Source organism: Phaethon lepturus, unplaced genomic scaffold (genome assembly GCF_000687285.1).
Source record: "Phaethon lepturus isolate BGI_N335 unplaced genomic scaffold, ASM68728v1 scaffold11610, whole genome shotgun sequence".
NCBI lineage: Eukaryota > Metazoa > Chordata > Aves > Phaethontiformes > Phaethontidae > Phaethon > Phaethon lepturus.
The window spans coordinates 11,739-30,658 of record NW_010511201.1 but is presented as its reverse complement, the minus strand read 5'-3'; the positions used below and the strand labels follow the sequence as shown (position 1 = coordinate 30,658).

Here is an 18,920-nt window from a genome sequence, read left to right as displayed (position 1 = left end):
CTCTTTCCTCTCTTTAATGCCAGTCTATTTTATTAACTAACCTTGCTCGGTGCTAGAGCCCTCACTGCTCGAGATCTGCCCATTTACAGGTCTCCTGTAAAAATAGTGTAATTCATCTAGTAGTAAAAGTTTGGCTTTTTTTTAAACACTAAATAAGGACTACTGAAAGGTCTCAAAGAAGCAATATTTACTTCTCCTTTCCATCTGGCAAATCTCACAGTGCAGTGGACTTATGAGTCACTAATAACATGTCAGTTACTGAAAAAGTAGAGCTCAGAGAAATCCTTTATGCTAAGACACAGAGTCTCCTTAAGACAAGCCTTCCTTCAAAGTCTGCTTCTGCATACTACTTATGCAAATTATTACTTTCCATTTATTTAGCAAAGCAAATGCAAATTCTGGAGAGCAAGCCAACCCTTATGTTGCCATTCCTTTTGTATTTGTGATTTTAAAAAATTTAGTAACAAGCAATTAAATACATGCACAGTAGCAAGTATTTTACTTAACAGGGTAAGGTGGTTTTAAACTAGAGGTAGCTATTCCATTTTTCGAAACACAGACCTTAAGGTAACGGCAGTTAAAAGCAGCAGCCTAGACTCTAACCTCTCCCATACCACAGGGCCTCAAAGACAATTAGCAACAGATATTTTTCCAAATCAGCTACTATGCCGTATTTCAAGAAGTGTGCAGTTGCTCAGTCTTTGAAGTTAGAATATTTTACCCAACTCCTCTTTTTTGGCCTCTCTGTGGCCACAGATGGTTCCTGTTCTCAGACAATGTAACAGATACCTTGGGGTACATACTCACCTTGGTTTTGTTGTATTTATCTTCAAAACAATTTGCATGGAAACTATTTTTCACTTCATTCTACACCATCCCTTATTTGTTAAAAAAAATTTTCAAAGGAACTGCCTCCAAGTGTCATCTTGCCACATGACATTCAAAATTGTATGTCTTGCTCTCCTGCAGTGCACTGAAATATTTTTGCAGTGTTTATTTTAAAATGTGAAAGATTAGAGCAACAACCCAATTCAGACTGTTCCAAAATGATACATTCCCATTTTTTTATATATTTGCACATGTTTTAATTTAAGATCACTTCAGATGTATGGAATTAAAGACTGGATGTTATTTTAGCCTTTACCATTGAAAAACATTCATAAGGGAGTCACTAAAACACAAAGAACTCTAATGTGTGTGAAGCTGACATAGTACCAATGTATTTTTAATTACTGGTGTGCTGAGTATGCTGTTCAGTAAGATTTCTGAAACGGTTAAATACAGAGATCGTATGCTCTTTTTATTGGCATACAGTCACTACCCATATAAGTGCATTTGTGTCAAAAAAATAATTTTCATATTTACAGGAAGTGACAGAATTCCAGTTGTTGGCAGAATATATAAAGCTTTTCATACACAATCTTTTTTATTATTAGACATAGAATATAAAATCTGAACTGAAAATCAAATTCAATGCATCATGGAAACTGTATTCCTCAATAGCTTTTCTTAAACTTAATTCTAGTTTCTTTCTCTCTCTCTCAAGCCTTCCTTCTAAGACACCTGAACTGTTAGGCTATCTGCTTTTCAAAAAATCCTCGCTTTTACCAAGAGCCAGTAGTGTACTGAGATTGGATCAATACACTGTTTTTTATATCCATACCAATGCAAGTAAAAGTAGTGTGTTGCAAATTATGCCTTATTTTGCTAACAGGTATGACTGCTTACTCTATGTAAAAGGACTTAATTGGGGGGGGGTATCTTATTTATAACTGATTAAATAATTATTTACCTGTAACAGTGTTTTGATAAACATGCATGTATTCACCAGCCATTAGCTTGCTTAGTAAATGTATAGTTAAAATATGATTCTTTGCACTGAAGCAATTTACCTCTGCATCTAATTTATGAAAAAAAATTACACTGGAAAAAATGCTGCCTAGCTGAATTCTAATTTTAGTTAAATGAATGAATCTGTTCATGAAGACATGCTTTACAAGTTGCCTGTACTAGTATACTTTTTTCTTGTAAGATACAGCCATGAAAAAGATCTTTCTTTGATGTCAAGCTTTTTATCTTTTTCACAGTTGGTATCATACTAGACCTTCTAGGCACAGATCTCCGATCTTTTAATGAATTAATATTCTTCTGTAACAGTCAGTGGCCTAGGGTGGTGTACTGGTGTGTTTTTTTTAAACTAGTATTATTTTACACTCTTGCTACTAACAGCCATAGTTCATTTCCTGAAGAAGGAGGTAATCAGTGACCTCTCACTTTATGGTGATACTAAAACCAAAAATTTAGTTACATTGCTGTCTAATCAATGTGTTAGCTTTACAGGAATCACAAGTCTCATAACACGAACAAAAATAACCAGCTTTAATGTTTACTACACATGTAATGCATGTGCCAAAATGTAAAGTTAACCTATTGTCAGTTTTCTAATGTGTACTGAGTGCCATTTATAAATATATTCCATAAAAACATCTAAAATACTGAGTCTTGTTCCTGTAATATCCCTGAACATCCAGAAAGTTCTCTCTGAAAACTGGGTGAGGAATATAGTTCCAGAGCTTAACACTGTCACACAAGATCAGTTAGTCGCACGAATTCCTAAAGGGGTTCATTCTGTTTAAGTATAGCTTGTATTACAATGACCCATATTTTACACACACAGCATATATCACTTGCTAGTCCAAATAAAAAGGTTATTAAAAATCTATTACACATATCTAAAGAAAAAAATAAGATGTCTTTTCGTTGTTCTTCCACACCCCCCCAATAGAGTAATCTCATCATGTCCATGGATTACAGATTTTGACACGTTTTACGTTAAAATCTTTTTCAAGTACTTTAAAAATTTGTTATACCAAAAAAAGCTGCCTTTTTCTTTTTTTTTTTCCTTTTTTTAAAAGTATGTTCTACAATTTAACACAAAATTCAGGTGCAAGAATTTTAAACAAAAAATGAACTAAAGAGCTTTATTGACATCACAGTACATTCAATAGTAATTTTAAGAACATTACAGCTGAAAGAGAATGGCCTGGTTTATATCCTTAATAAGCACTACCGTTCTTGAAAAAAATGTAATACAAAGAAATCCTATTAGGTATTTAATTCTGAGCAGCATTTGGAAAAAATACACCTATTTACAGATAAAAAAAGGATTCTGGTTTCACCTACATAGCCACAATGTGCCTCTATAATGAGACAAGCCTTTTATAACTCATGGAATTTTTAAACATCATAGCACTGGTGCCATAAATTCCTCAGCGTTTACGACGAAGAGGAGTTGTTGATCTGAAAAATAAAGGAAAAGGAGGAAAAAGTTAATTGGAAAAAATAAAAGACCCCCAAACCCACACACACTTTAGGCTTAGTAATTAATAGTTTTAAAAGATTTTCCAAAGTTACTTTTGCCTAAGACAAAAAATTTAATAAATACCATACTTTATTTTAAAAAGTTCATATGCCGTACACATGAAGACGAATATAAAAAAAAAAAAAAAGTCAGACAAAATACTTAAAAAGTATACTACCTTGATCGTGACTTAGACTTGTGTTTGCGGCTTGCCTTCTTACCAGACCTTTGAGATTTCTCCATGGAGCATGACCGAATATGTTTCGATTTCTTAGCCTTCTTTTCTTTACTGCTTCCTGGTGATTCAGAACTACTCCTCACACTAGATTCGGAGCCTGACCGTTTTTTGCTATCTTTGGTACAAATTTTTTTGCTTTCTTGTCTGGAATCCTGTCTTATTATTTTCACACATATTGAATCGCTGCGAGAGAAAGTTCTTTCGCTGTCTCTTTTTCTCTTTAATCTACTGTCATCATGATTGCCAGCCTTACTTTCTTTTTCCTCTTTTTTGGGCTTATCTTTTCTTTTCTCCTGATCTCTCTCCCTTTCTCTGTTCTTTTTTCTGTCTTTATCCACACCTCCACCCTGCTCCTTCTTTCTTTCTTGATCTTTACCCTCACTTTTATGTTTGTGCCTATTTCCAGTAGGGCTTCTACGCTGGTCTTCAGTTTTACGTCTATCCCTGCTTCTGCTGCGGCTCGCACGGTTAGCTCGCCTGTCTCTTGAACGACTACTACTTCTACGTCTATCCCAGCTTCTCTCTCTCGAAGGACTCCGATTTCTTCGCCTCTCCCCTCTTTCAGCACTGCGATTTCTACTAGGTCTTCTCCTTTCCCTTATTTTCTCCCTGCTCCTACTCCTTTCTCTCCTATTTCTGTGGGAGTAACTCCTACTTCTGCTGCGCCTAACTTTATGTGAAGGCGTCCTACTGCGACTGTGTCTCTTCTTCCTTTTAGGAGAGGAAGAACGTGAAGAGCTGCGACTACTACCTGAGCTAGTGCTATAGGATGAACTAGATACAGTGCTGCTACTGCTACTGCTTCTGCTATTGCTGCTAGTGCTACCACTGCTAGAGCTCCTTGACCCGCTCCTTCCTGTCCTCTCTTTACCCTCTTTTTTGAGTTCTGTATCAGGTGCGATTGCATTTGGAGATCTTTTCTTTTCATGAACCATATCTGATTCAATATCTTTTGCCTCCTGTGATGCTGAGTTACTATTTTGTTCTTTGTTGATAAATTCATTCATGTCTTTTGAAACTTTCTCATTTTGTAGCTTTTCTTCTGAAAAAAAAAGTACACGAAAGAAATAGGCAATTAATTTGGAGTAATATGTCAGTAATTTCCATACCTTTACTTCTGGCAAAACCAAATTTCCAAGCACTTTTCTCAATACTTGTAATTAATATGCTGTCTGTCATCATACCAACTACCTAACAAACAACTGATTATTTTCTTTTTTTATAATTTCCAGAAAAGTTGTCCTCCTGGTTTAGGAAAAGTGTACAACCCAGACACTTTTAGTAGTCCGTGATGTTATTTCATGTTTCAGTGGTTTAAGACAAAGTTCTCAAACGAGAACATACTTTTTCCTCCTGCAACCTTTTGAAACATCTGATTCTCCCCTTCTCCTTCTCCTCCAACACTCCTCTAGCTGTACCTACGCTTCCTGCCTTCCTTCCAGCCCCCCTTCATCTGGGTTTGAGCAATCACTGGCTGGTCTGAAGAAGTTGTATTTCCCACACAGTGCATGGGTGGGCTCTCAATCTCAGAACAACGCTGGCCGTACCTGTATGTTTCATAGGCCTCCTTACCTGAAAAAGTCTTAGGTGAATATCTTCTGCTGTAGTGACGCATGTTTGTTTTTTTAAAGAAAATACCGTGTTTATGGTGTTTTCCAAGGATAGCACTTAGGACTAATCTAAGTTAACTAGTACAAGCAATTTACATTTTCCTTTAACAGGTTTCATAGCCAATAAAGGAAGGGAGGAATAGCATAAAAAGAAAACTTGTAGATAATTCTTTGCTTAAGACTCAGCTCAATAGGTAAGACCACAACATTTAACACAGACAGATGGTGAAGCTCTTACAAACCAAAAAGTTAATATCAGTTGAGATTATATGTAAGCTTGGTAGTCAGCAAATACTATAAATATGGCAAGACGACAACAGAAGAACTAAAAATACATTTCTGGAAAGCAACATAATGAGCACCAGGCCAAGATTTTCATATAGCAAAATGAAGAAATTCAGATCCTCAGAGCATTTTCCAGAGGTTTCCAACTTGAAAAAAGTCTTATTTATTTCTATTCAACCTAGGATCCTTTGCATCACAGACCAAGTTTATCTTCCTTTCCCATTTTTAAATTGAACCCAGAAAAAATAACCGACATGCAATATTTTTAGCCAAAAAATGGCCTTTTGATGTGGGCCATCAATTCCTGAGTTGACTTAGGGAATAAAACCGCATCCGGAAACCCAGAGTGATCCAAATGGCAACTGATGGTCAAATCTAACGCAGAAAACAATTCCATCTGGTCCCCAAGTTATTAGGGAATACAGGCAGAAGCCAGCATATGTTAGAAGATGCTGTGTTCTGCATTAGAAATCTTCTGCCTTTCCTAAACACTGCTACAAATGAGACCCTGCGTTTAGTATTCTTCGGTATTTTGGATGTACAGAATCAGCTTCTTTACTCTAGATTTATATTTCTGTAAATAGCCCCATGGAGATGTCCCCAAACTGACATCTGGCTTCCTGCACTAGGAAGACAGAGGTCATAGGCCACCACTCAGTCACTCTCCATATGGCTATCTTTTTATGCATAAATCTTAAAACACTCAGAGGGAAACTGGTATTTTGGTATTAAGGAAACCAAAAGTTTAGCTAGTTCAGCCTTTTATTAGGGGATCCATATGTCTTACTTCTAGGTCTTTAAAATAAAAAGTAGAGGAGGAAATAATCCATTTTAAAATAAGGAAGAAGTATGCTATCGTAATAGCACTTTCTTTCTTCTCCAGCTGATGAACTTAGATCACAGCTTCTTACCATTGCATTGATCTGTTGATCTAGACTGCTCTTCAGCAGTGCAAGGTGACTGTGATACCCTCTGGACCTACATTATTGGTACAAAAGGACAAACCTTACCTCACATGGAGAAGCAGAAGTAAATCAGATTTATTTTTGTTTGTTTAACCTCAAGCCTGCCCCCTTCTCAAAGGCTAAGTGTGAACTGACTAGGTTCAATAATCTTTGCCTGGTGTTAGGTACAAAAATCAAGTTATGAAGATGCAGCATACGGAAAGAAACCTCAACTACAACTGAGAACAGCGAGTTCAAAAGAACTGCAGCCTGACACTGTACATTCTGAAAGGCACACTGCACAAGATTATATAACAGAAAAGCAAGTTTTTCAGATGACGTGAAATGTGCTTCACATACAACTTTAAGGAATCAAGTTTATATAAACTGTAGTCTGGTGCAGAAAGGTGAAATTCATCCCCCAGTCACAACTGAGATGCTAGTAATTTTTAAAAGATTATACATGGATATACATTTTATAAAGCAATACTATTAATTACATTGTACAATATCTATAGCTAAGCAAACGACATTTTGATCAAGTAGCTCAAATGTCTTTTTTTGTTAAAACTTTTCAATTAATAAGAACATTATTTCTAAATTTGGCTTCATATTTTTTGGCTTAAAATGTGTTTTCACCATTTATACTAAGTAGTAAAATCCATATTCAGCAGCACAGTAAGAAGACATTACATGATGTACCTTCTAGCTGTTTTTCTAGTAGTAGTTGCTGTTCTCTCTCTTTTCTCCAAAACGCTTCCTGTTTTTGCCTGATTCTGTGTCGCAATTCCTCATCATCAGTATCAGATGATTCAGAGCCTCTGTCAGTCCTCTCATCTTCACTGTCTCCTGATCCATAACCACCCAGTCCACCTGCGTGCATAAAGTCCAGTCTATCACGAGGAAAGATTAAGCTTTGTTCTTAATATTTCTGTGGGGCAAAGAGGAGAGTAACATTGCCCTTCCTTCACTTCCTCTTCTCTGAAGAAGTCACTTTATTCTGGTAAGTGCCAATGTTGTTTGACTGGTGTGATCAAGGCCCCCATATCTGCATTGATGCTCACTGTCTGGTTCTACTCCTTCTGGAACAGCTCGTCTATTTTCAGCAAGCAACCACTGTGATCACGGGTACTTCTTCCATTGTATGGAAGGGCAAAAAAGCTCCCTGTGGAGATTGTAACAGTGCCTGCCTCTTTATCAGCAACCGGACAGGAAATGCCTGGGACCTTTCCCAGAAGACATCTCTGAAATGACTTCAGCCGCCTCCGTAGTCCAAGGCTACAGAAATTCTGAATGCCATATCAATTTTTCTATATTGATTTAGAAAACACTGCACTTTGACAGGTATGGAGATGGAACAGAAATGGCCTTTCTTCTCCCCTAGAGATATTAGTAACTACTGGACTGATAAGAAATATAAAGTCAATTTAAACATCTGACATGGAGATATTTTCCTTTCCTTCAGTCTGAGGTTCTTATGATCTTTATTGAGCTAGCTTTAAAACTTGTGAATATTTGAGATGATAACATTCAATCTAATTCACTGGAATTCCACATAACGAACACATAACTGATCACTGACACTGCTGTAGTATGTTTTAGATGATAAAAAGCATGTTGGGAAAGATCTTTTGCAGTCGTCTCTCACGATGGAATTGCAATTTCTTTTTCCTGTGTTGTTTCTGGTAATATATGATATGGGAGCCCCTGTGCTTGAGTAGCTTTTCAATAAAATAAAATTCCAAAGACTATAACATTTTTACAGACTTTGAGATTACTCTTTTATCAACTTTCCCTTCTTGTTTGGATGGATCAAAATAGGAGAAAAATATAAAACAGTATTCTTGGAAGATTGCAGCGTGCTTCTGAAACAATCATACTTTGAAAAGTAAATTTATCTAAAGCTTTTATGTATTTTCAAAATTAAGGCAAGATTCTCATATGCTAACTCACACTAACTAGTCCTTTATTCCAAAAACCATCCCACTTATATCAGTAGGATCACCTGTGGAACAAACAAAAGTGCTGATAATGATAAAGTTATTGGAAAGTGACCCATACTCCTGGGCAATTAAAATCTACTTTCAAAATGCAATTTCTAGAAATGCAAGGCAAGAGTGAAACTCCCCCTTTAAGCCCTCTCAAAAATAAGGAACATACTTACCGAGTCCAGTGAGGGAAGCCAGTGCACTGGACTGTGCCAGCTGTTTTGCAGGAGCTTTGTATCACATCAACAACAGGAACAACATGTTAACACAAATAGCCACGATTTCATAGTCATGAGTCTATGGTATTGTTAAATCTACTACTATTGCTGTTCTTTGGAGGGAGAGAAGAAACATTAAAAACGTATCATCCATTTAAAACCAATCTAGATTTTCTGACCACGAAGACTTAGAATTTAACTGCAAATTAACAGTGAACAGAAAAAAACAAATATATACTCATAAATCACTTTCCAAGTTACAGCATCTGCACATAATTTTCAAGTTTCAGTAGTTACATATTTAGATTAACTCAGTTATGTTAAAAAAAAGTCTGTTATGTAAGTACAATACATGTTAATAGTGAAAAATGAATTACTAGTTGAGGACTCAAAGTTCATCTCTTTTCACTTCTGAACAGCTAAGAACTTGAGATAAAGATGATAGCATTAAGAAACAGCTACAACTCAAGAGCCACTGACACACAGGTACCATTTTAACTAAATAAATGAACTGTATGAAAGAAATGAAATAACTGAAGTAACTCACAATACACTGGACAGGACAACAGTACATGATTACTGGATTTGAACTCTACCAACTTGGATGCATTATACTGGAATTGTTCTTGGGGGATAACTATGGCAGTTAAATGTTCTAGAGACATGCAAATATAGAATATTCACAGAAGAAACTTAAAAAAAAAAAACAAACAAAAAAACCCCAAAATGTCATACCTTTAGTTGCTTTACGGTGAACATCTTTGGCCACGTAATAAATTTCTTCATTTGTGACATCTAAGAGAATCTCTGTCAGCAGCATTTTTGTCAGCATCATCTGAAGAAAATTGTGTATACAATTAAAGGCTAAAACCTCCTGAATAAATGCTGCATTCAAATTATATCCATTGAGTTTCACTTCTTTTGACAGCTATAAAAGTATTCTCCTGCACATTTTATTTAATGATTCCTTTCAACAGACATGACTTAAAAACTAAGTCTGAAATTATTTAAATTTGACCTGACTTCAAAACTTTCAGAACAATTTGTATTTTTACTGTGAACTGTATCCACAGGTATCACACACAGCTATCCAGGGCACTGTTTCCTACATGAAAGATGATACAGCAAATGAATATGTAAATCAGAAATGTACTTAAGACTGATCCCATTTATTCTTTTAAAAAATAAAAAGCACATTTATGTCTGGTATGCTGTCTCACTGACCCCAATCCTGCAAAAATCATCAGAGGTTACTTATATAGGATTTCATTATTACATATTTACTACAAAAATTGAAATGTTGGTAGCTAGTTCTCCTAGCTAGTTCTCCAAGCTGCTCAGTCTGGCCATCTGCTTTACAAAAATACATGCATCAAACTTTTTAGAATTCAGGGCCTTCATTAAACAAGGTTTCAGTTGTACAACTAGCATACAACTATTATTTCAAAGTATGAAGTTTCTGCAGACACAGTGAAATTGTTATCTGGTCTAGGACTTAGGTTTCTAGCGCCTCCTTGCAAGAATACATTTCTTAAATTCCCTTTCACAGGAGCGGAGGTTGAAGCATAGATTTCAGACGGCTGCATTTAATCATTAAAAGTTTTTAGGAATTTGACAAGTTAAGCCAAACCATAGAATTAATAATGATCAATGTAAAGATTACAGTTTTTACGTTCTTTCACTGTTGTGCTAAATATGTTATATAACCGATATCCTTGTCTATATGAGAAAGACAGCATTATAAAGAGACATGCAAATGTAACCCTGCTTTACTGTATGATATGTGCTATACCTCTATTGACAGTATTAGGCAGAGAAAAAATGTTTTACTTGGCTATGCCCCAAAAATATGAGCAAACAGACAGGAATACTTAGTGAGAACTACATTATTAATACCATTTGATATTCCTTTTCTTCTTCTGTCATTTCTGGTTCACTTTGCTCCTCTTGAGGAGCTGGGGATGGAGTCCTGCTGATTTTCCCAGTGCTTACAGCTTCTGTGTTTTCAGCATCTTCATCTTCCTCATCACTGTCCTACAAGAATAGCATCATACATTTCAGGAAAAACTTACATGTACATCTCATTAATTTCTGTTTCTCATAGTCAACTTGATTTACTTTGTACTGAAATGCGTATTACAGTTATAAAACTCTGTTTCTTTTCTCTCCTCCTAATAAAACACACAGGTACCTCTCTACCCACATGAGATAAGAAAATACATAGTTGTCAGTTCACTGCCAGACAGAACCGCAAACTCAGAACAGCAAACAAATGAGGTAACTGCTAAAGTGATGGCAAAACAAGGCTTCCAAAATGGGCTCAGTTTAGCAAATGCAGGTATCTGAACTTGTTCAGCTACTGATTTAGAATTCAAACCCTCAAGACCATGTATGTTCCCAAAATACAGAAAAGAAAAAAGCCCACTTTCAGCATTGTTTTCTATGCTACTATAGATCAAATAATATACTTTTACCTCTCAGACATTGACAAATTCAAAACACCAAGTAAATACCAACAAAGCAGCAGCTTAACTTTACTTTAAGCAACAATAACAAGATAAACAGGAATACAGTGTCCCTCTTGATGAGACAAAAAAGTTGATACCTTTCAGGAAATACAAACCTGAGCAAAAAGCAAACCCTTCTACTTACAAATTTACTTTTCTGAGGTAACCGTGGGCCATCCCCTTCTTCAGCCTCCTCACTTTCCTTTTTTTCTTTTTTAGACATCTGTGAACGTTGCTGCTCCATCCTCTCTTTTTCCAATTTTTTCTGTTTTTCTCGTTCCATCTTTTCCAGGCCCTCACGAATCCAGGCAGGCAGAGTTCTACGCTTCACAGCATCTACATAAGCAAGGTTTACAGTTTTGTAAGATGAAAAAATCCTGGCCCTCCCAGGGAAAAAAAAAAAAAAAAAAGGAAAAAAAACCAAACACAAAGCAGCAAACCCTCCACCCCAATCCAAGCAATCCAGACATCTGATTGTGGGGGTAAAAAGCCATTTACAATAGCTTTTTCTTTCCCTTCTTTTTTACTTTTTTAAAAAGAAAAAGTCTTCAAATTTTGCAATTCTTTCCAAAACACAGCTTTTATATTTCATTAAGGAGTGGTTAACATGTACCAATCTGTGGAGGCTCCTGCTTCACAGGCATCGCAATAGGTGAACGCTGTCGGTCTCTGAATGAGGGTCTTTCCCTTCGATTTTGAGGAGGTGCAGGAGGTGCTGGTGGACCTGGTGGCCCTGGTGGTCCTGGCTGCCAATAAGGTGGATGAAATCCACCTTGAGGTGGACCAAAAGCAGCCCCATGCTGAAAGAGTAATGCAGTTTATTTTTTCTTCACATGTAACACTAAATACAGCATGTGCGCAAGTCGGTCTACAGAAATCCATGCAAGTAGGAATCCACGATTTCTAGGCTACTGAGATCTCTCAATCTCTTTTTCTGTGGTCCCCAAGAAACAAGTTTTCCTTAAATATTTAATGAGTAAACTTAAGATTTAAGCAAGGATACTAACGAAGCTGAAAGGGCTTCAGTCAATCTCCTTTCATACTGTGCTAAACAATAAGACCTTTAACCACATCTATCTCCATCAGTTCTTTGCCAGCTTATCATCAGAGCATGCAGTTAAATGAAAAGTATAAAAAAATAAAGGTTTAAAAGTCTAGCTATGTTAGCAATCTTTCCTTGTAACTACAGCACGAAGACAAAAATGAAAAGTTTAAGCTTTTATTACAAAATAATTTTGCACTGTGCACTTTCCAGTAGTCATTCACGGATGTTATTAATATGGCTGATTAAAATATTAAATGCATAAATATGCCAGTTTAGTATAGACCCTGGGTTCTGAGCAAGCTGTATACAATTCAGAAGTCACAAGTCTTAAGGAATACATGTGAGGTTTTTTGTTTTAATATTTGCTGCCCATAAATGCCTTATGAAACTATTTAAGTGGAGTGTTTAGAAAGAAAGTGATAGCATCAATTTTTTTTTATTGTAGTCTATTGATTATCTATTTAAGTCAGTAGTGGTAGAAGCACTCTTCCACTACAATTTCAGGCCAAGCATCCCTCTGTTATTCACTGCAGAACAAGTTTTCTGTAGTACTTAGAAAAATTAATCTTAAGAGTTGATCCCATGATAGTAAACAAAGGAAATTATAATAAACTAGTGTATTTGAAAATATTGGTTCACTTCCTAACAATATTGCTCAACAAGATAATTTAATAATAGAGAAAACTAGTCCAGAAGATAGAAACCCATTTCTGCCCTCCCCTTAGGTTTGTTTATGAACAGAAGGTAGGTGTTTTAACAGGTACAGTTCGTCATTTATATCAAGGGTTTTGAAAGAATACTACTGAAAATCGGGGAAAAATCAAAACTTCTTTGTTTTTAAAGATTGTGCAATGCCCCTTGCTATTATTAGTGCTAAAACCGCCTACAGATGTATTATGCTATACAACTTGTATGCCAGAATGAAGAAAAAATTGGATTTTTTAGAAATACCATTGTTTATTCAAAGAATCACAGTAGATAGATATGGAAAAGATCAATGGATCATCCAGTCTATCTCCCTGCAAATACAGGAATGTTCCCTGTGGCACATTATCTGGTGTATTTAAGTATGTATTTCTGAACTTTTTTTTCCCCTCCTCTTGTTGCCTTTTTTTTTTTAAACACAAAACTACATAATGTTAATTTATATACTGGAACACAGTGATTCATTTTAATATTGCAGACAACAGCCATTTCTCATTACTAGTATAGGAAAAAAAAAAAAAACAAACAACTTTGGCCTCAGAACAGAACTGAAAACTCTAAAGTCTCTTCTGTAAAGTGTTTGGTAAAAATGTATCTTAGCAGATAACAGATTCTGTAGATGTTTGTAGAACTGAAGAATGAAAGTCGCCGCTAGATGATATTAGAGGAACACATCCACGGAAGGGACTCTGAGCGTCTACAATATTAAAGCAACAAATATGTTTCACCTGATAGTCAAACTGGTTCACTGGCCCCATTGCAAAGTTATCAGGAGGTCCCCCAAAGTTGTGATTGTTCTGGTTAAATATATGCCTGTTGTCAGGAGCAAATTCCCCACTGTCCTGACTGTTGCTGTCTTCAGATGGAGGAACAACTTCCATTTGACCTGGGGTTGGAGCCATCCACTGCTGATCTGGAGGCGGGTGAGGGGGTTGGTGAGGCATTCCCCATTCTGTTTAGGATTTAGAATACAATTCAATACCAAGTTAGTACAATTTATACGAGTCACCAATCACTCAGTGTTCTTGTATTTATCACAAGCTTCTTCAAAACAACACAGATTATAAAGTTATGAAGAATCATCAATGGACAGACTGTATTATACTGTCTCAATAATTTCTTCAACTAAATGAAGGAAATACAAATAGCTGCAGCTGAACTGTAACACAGCGGGGCAGAACTGGATGGAGACAGAGATGCTGTAAATTTATTTTTAAAAATTCCCAGATATTGAGTCCACCATAGCACTTACAGATGGTGTAAACTGTTAAAGAACTGCTTCTATTTCTCTATTGGTGTTGTTTCAACTTTCAAAATAATGAGCTATTTTTATTCCTTTGCATAATAGATTTAAAAGACCTATTATGGAAAGCAAATGGTTTTGTGAGCAGCAGAGCCACTGAAACCTGCTTTCTGAACTCCTGTGTCTTGATAATGGATAATTCCCTGGATTCTCCAATATCTAGCAGAGCTCCCAGCGTAAGTGAGTCATAAGCCCTCAAACTTAAGTTACGATTGCCTAACAGAGTGAAAAGGCTTTAAGGAATGAATTAACAGCTCGTGTGGCCATAATCTTTGTCTTCTGAAGAAATCAGACTAAAAATTACATCCACTGTACAGGTATTCATAGACTGTGACAGAACTACCTTGTAACTTTCACCAGTAGCAGAATTAATACTTAGCCTTCTCAGGTTAACTCCTACCTTCCATCCAGTCCTTTAATAATTCTTTCCATTTCTCTAATTTTTACTGTCCTTCTCAGCTGCATCGTAATTGGATCCATTACGGTAGCAGCTAAAAATGGTTTAGCATAGTTTTGCTACTTGGTTGTTGGGGGTTTTTTTGTATGTTCAAACATCACTCTTTTCACTCTTACTGTCATCCTGGTAGTTCATGTTTAGCTGATTAATCAAATCTTTTTCCGGAGTCAATAATCCTAAAGTATTCTAAGAGACAGAATCCTTTATCCTTTAAATAAAGCTTACGAGAGTTATTGTTCATAAAGGTATGTGTTAACATTTGACACTATTAAAATGCCCAGTTTACTCCCAGTCAACTGACTTGAAAGCTTGCAAGTGGCATATAACAGATGCTGTTTTCACTTGTGGAACGTGAATCTCTTCAAAATGAATTGTCTGCTAGTTACACAGTTGGTTTTCAGATTGCCATTTTGTTTTTTTATTAGTAGTGCTTAAAGGACTTTTGGATACAAAAAGAAACTTGTAAGAATATGAAGAAAGATGAAGCTTTGTAGAAACAGAGTAAATACATGAAGAGAACTTTGGCTAGCCATGCAAGCTATGATTTAGTTTGTCTGCTGTGACTACTTTTACACATCAAGAGTGACATTGCCTAAATTAAGGGAAGCTGAGTCATATCTGCATCAGCATGGTCTTTAGCAGTGTCCCAAAAAACCTGGCAAAACAACATATTCTTTCACTGATAAACCCAAAATGCACTGGCACATTGTTTCCTATTAACAAAAGGTGATACATTATTCTCACTCCTAGATCTAAGATGTTTTCCCAACCTGCATTTTCTGCAACAAACATTTATAATTATCAGTGAAATATCTTCCTCACTTTTAACATTCTGTGACTATTTGCAGAAACTACCATGTAAGATATTATTCTCTTCCACCTCACAGACAAAAAAGCATAGGAAGAAGAACTCACCACCACAGGATCATATGAAAAAGACAGTTATCCAATAATGACACAGTATTTCTGTGAAAACCTCTACTTCCTATTCAGAAATACAGATAGGATACTCTCTAGGTACCGCCACATAGTAAAGTTACAATTCTTTTGTGTGGCTACAGTAACTTACAGCCACGGGTAGGTAGGTGGAACTTAAGTGAAACCTGATGGCTACCTCCCTTTTGTTATGCACATGTAAGAACATTTTAAGACTACTCTTAATAAACATTGCACTTAAACAAATTTGAATAGTCACAGTGAAAACTGGAGGTGTTATTCTTTCAATCATTAACAGAATCAAGCATGAAGTGCAGATTTCACCAAGACAACAGAAGGCATGCACGCAGGCTTACTCACACAGGCCTTGCTCACACATTTCAAATTGCATTACAGTGTGGTGACATAACAAACCTTTCAGAAAACAACTTCAGAAAAATTCTTACCAGAAAATACCCAATCTCTACCCCATGCTTACTGCCAGTGTTATTTTATGAAGTCTTAAAAAGAAAATTAATTTTTAGTCAAAACTGAAGTTTTGAGGAAGTTATAAAGAACTTAAAATAATCGATACTAACAGAAGTGTTCAACCAACTTTAACTTACAGTAAGTGAAAAATATGCAGATGACAATCAGATACGTAAGTCAAAAAGGGCAAATACTACGTATATGAAACGTAATAAAAACACATTTTACACACAGAATTTTGCTCTTCTTCTCCAAGATTTTAAGATACCTAAAGCCAGCATCTGCCAGTTATATTGTGAACTCATTCTACACGTCAAGATCATGCCAGAAGCAGGTATTACACTACAGGAGAGGGCAATAGATGCTCTTTAACTGAGGCATCCTGTTGCTTTCAGTGCAGCTGTTCTGGTGCAGTGGGATAAGCAACAAAACACTTAAGATGTAAGAATAAGATCCAGGGAAGTAAATCTGTAACTGCAATTCACACTTGATCTTTCTACAACATTCAGGAACAGAACAAACTTTTTGCATATGTATATTATAAAACCAATTTATTTATTTTATATGGAGATTACTGAGTTGTGTTATCAGATCTTTGTGTCTGTACTGTTACCCATTTTGTGAAACACCTGACTGAAAAGTAGATGTGATACCCAGTTAATGTTGATGTTTAGTTGATGCTACTGGTAGTTTTGCATCTTGAAACCTAAGGGACAGGGCATATTCACACTGAAAAATGTCTGACAAAAACAACATTTCCTTACATGAAAAAAAGGAACAAACGGGAAGAAAAACAAACCTGGCTGCCACATTCTGTTGAAGTTGGGATCCCCCTGAAAATTATTATGGTTGTTTGGACCAGACTCTATTCCTGAAATATCCTGTCCGTTTGGCATCATTCCTTGTTGTTCCACCACACTCTGTTGCCCTGAGGCTTCTCGCTGAGCAATCCATGCTTGAGCTAATGCAGCCCAGTCAATCTGGCCTAAAATAAATAGAGGAAATTTAAAAGGTTAGTATTCACATCTGAGGTTTAACACTGTTTTTCTCAATGACATGTCTCATTGCTCAAGAGAAATGGGCAACGTTTACCTTCAGCAAGTACCATGAGCACCGTTAAAACTTACTCACAGTACACAGTAAAACAAACTGAAAGCAAATGTCAGTGTACATACTTGCTGAAGTAGAGTTTCTCTGCATAATGCCATAAGGCAGATTATTTTAGGTTCACATTAGCACTGAATGGGTGGTAGTAATACACTTTTTTCCTAAGTGAACTGACTTTGATATCAGAAAGAAATATATGTAGCCTCAAATTCTGAATTCAAGTGTAAGAAAGATACATAGTTAGAAAAGTACATTTTGCAACATATACTCAAAGAGTATACATATACACCCTGATTTCTAGAATGCTATTTTATGTCACAGTTCTCTCCTCCCTTTTTTTCTTTACTACCATTCCTACCAATAAGTAAATAAATTGCACTCTCAGCTGAGGACACCGGTATGTCTTCTGCTCATTAGCAAGTCAGGAGATCTCTCTAGTGAAGTTACAGAAATTGAATTGACAGAAAGCAATGTAAAACCAGCGGGCCGATCACTCTGCCCAAGTATTAAACACACGCCTCCACTCTATGCGTTTCTGTATTTCTTTTGATACTTTGTTGTCACCTCACTCTCAATTTAAGGTATATTATGTTCTGTTGTTTAAAATGGGGTTTTTTTTTGGTGGGAAAAGAAAAAAAAACAAACCACAAACAAGAGATCATGATCATCACTGCTGTAACCTAAAACAAGTATCATGCTAATCTTCCAGTGAGTTTTTCTGTGTATACATCTGCATTAGTACTTCTGCCACATAGGCACTTAATAAAAAGCAGCTTTTCTCACGTAAATGATATAGCTTGGCTAAAGAACTGACAGGGATAGAGATTCTCTAAAAGTACATGAGGCCTAAATATTGATCTGTATGACTAGTAAAATGTTGATAATTTGTCCAGGATAATTCAGGTTGCTTGCCTGTATTTTGCATATTTAATATTAACTATGTCAAAACATTTGGAATTGATGTATGTTTTCTGTTTTTTTCTAGTTATTCAGAAAAGCATCATAAATGTATTATCTTGAAAGCAGCTACAAAAAAGCAACTATCAGTCATGCTCTGTAACAAAGATTCAAATATTCAAATGACAACAAATTAAAAAAAAAATGAATCCACAAAGCTTTCTATATACTTACTTGGATCTTGCTGGTGCTGAAATGACTGCATCCACTGCTGTTGGTTCAAAGGCCATTGCTGCCAAGGTTGTCCACCTTGATCCCACATCTTTTAAGTCTTTATATAGTCTATATTTCAACTAAAAATAATAGTTGTATGTTTAAATAGATGCCCATGAAATATCACATAACTGAAACTTACATAACTGCAGATACAGTTAAGCCTTGCAAAGCAAGCTGAAGCAATGCTGGCTTAATATTTTAAGCTGGAGAATATGGTTCATCCTTTAGAGTAATATCTGAAAATATTACTGTAAGATTTCAGAAGCCTAGTACGCTTTCTCTGTATTTTCACAAAGAAATTAACTGCAAAATGACGTTCAAGGAGAGAGATATGATAAGTTTGTATGACAAGAACTCATCTGACAATAAATGCAATTTAAAGTAAGTCAAAATATAAAAGCCATTACTTAAATTATATCATTCCCTGTTTCTTAGGGAAAAGGTGTGTGTTTTTCTACACAAGTGTCATGCAAGTCTGTTAAGCAAGACAAAGGAAAGTCACCAAATGGTAAAACACATCGTTAACAACTGCACTGGAGAACTGCACAGGTACAAGATGGTGTCCACATGCACTT

At 36.0% G+C, this 18,920-nt stretch overlaps 1 protein-coding gene across 2 annotated transcripts; it reads right to left on the bottom strand.

The window, feature by feature from the left end:
* Positions 1–2,777: 2,777 nt before the first annotated feature.
* On the bottom strand, positions 2,778–18,649 carry PNISR (PNN-interacting serine/arginine-rich protein). Of its 2 annotated transcripts, XM_010283147.1 has the most exons (11): positions 18,304–18,649; positions 16,865–17,050; positions 13,630–13,853; positions 11,765–11,951; positions 11,297–11,487; positions 10,541–10,678; positions 9,380–9,479; positions 8,603–8,656; positions 7,141–7,311; positions 3,540–4,641; positions 2,778–3,300 (listed from the first exon to the last, which is right to left on the bottom strand). In XM_010283147.1, exons 1-11 carry the CDS (start codon positions 18,389–18,391, stop codon positions 3,270–3,272), a joined length of 2,472 nt encoding a protein of 823 aa, XP_010281449.1. In that variant the 5' UTR covers positions 18,392–18,649; the 3' UTR covers positions 2,778–3,269. The 2 variants fall into 2 exon arrangements, with proteins under 2 accessions (XP_010281449.1, XP_010281457.1); XM_010283155.1 differs by having other exon boundaries at positions 2,954–4,641.
* Positions 18,650–18,920: the final 271 nt, after the last annotated feature.

Excerpts from the sequence above, each read along its gene's own strand:
- PNISR (XM_010283147.1), bottom strand. The coding sequence starts at position 18,391 with ATGTGGGATCAAGGTGGACAACCTTGGCAGCAATGGCCTTTGAACCAA. Across the intron at positions 10,679-11,296 it reads TACCTCAGAAAAGTAAATTT|GACAGTGATGAGGAAGATGA; the intron begins GTAAGTAGAAGG and ends CTATTCTTGTAG. Across the intron at positions 8,657-9,379 it reads TCACCGTAAAGCAACTAAAG|CTCCTGCAAAACAGCTGGCA; the intron begins GTATGACATTTT and ends TGTGATACAAAG.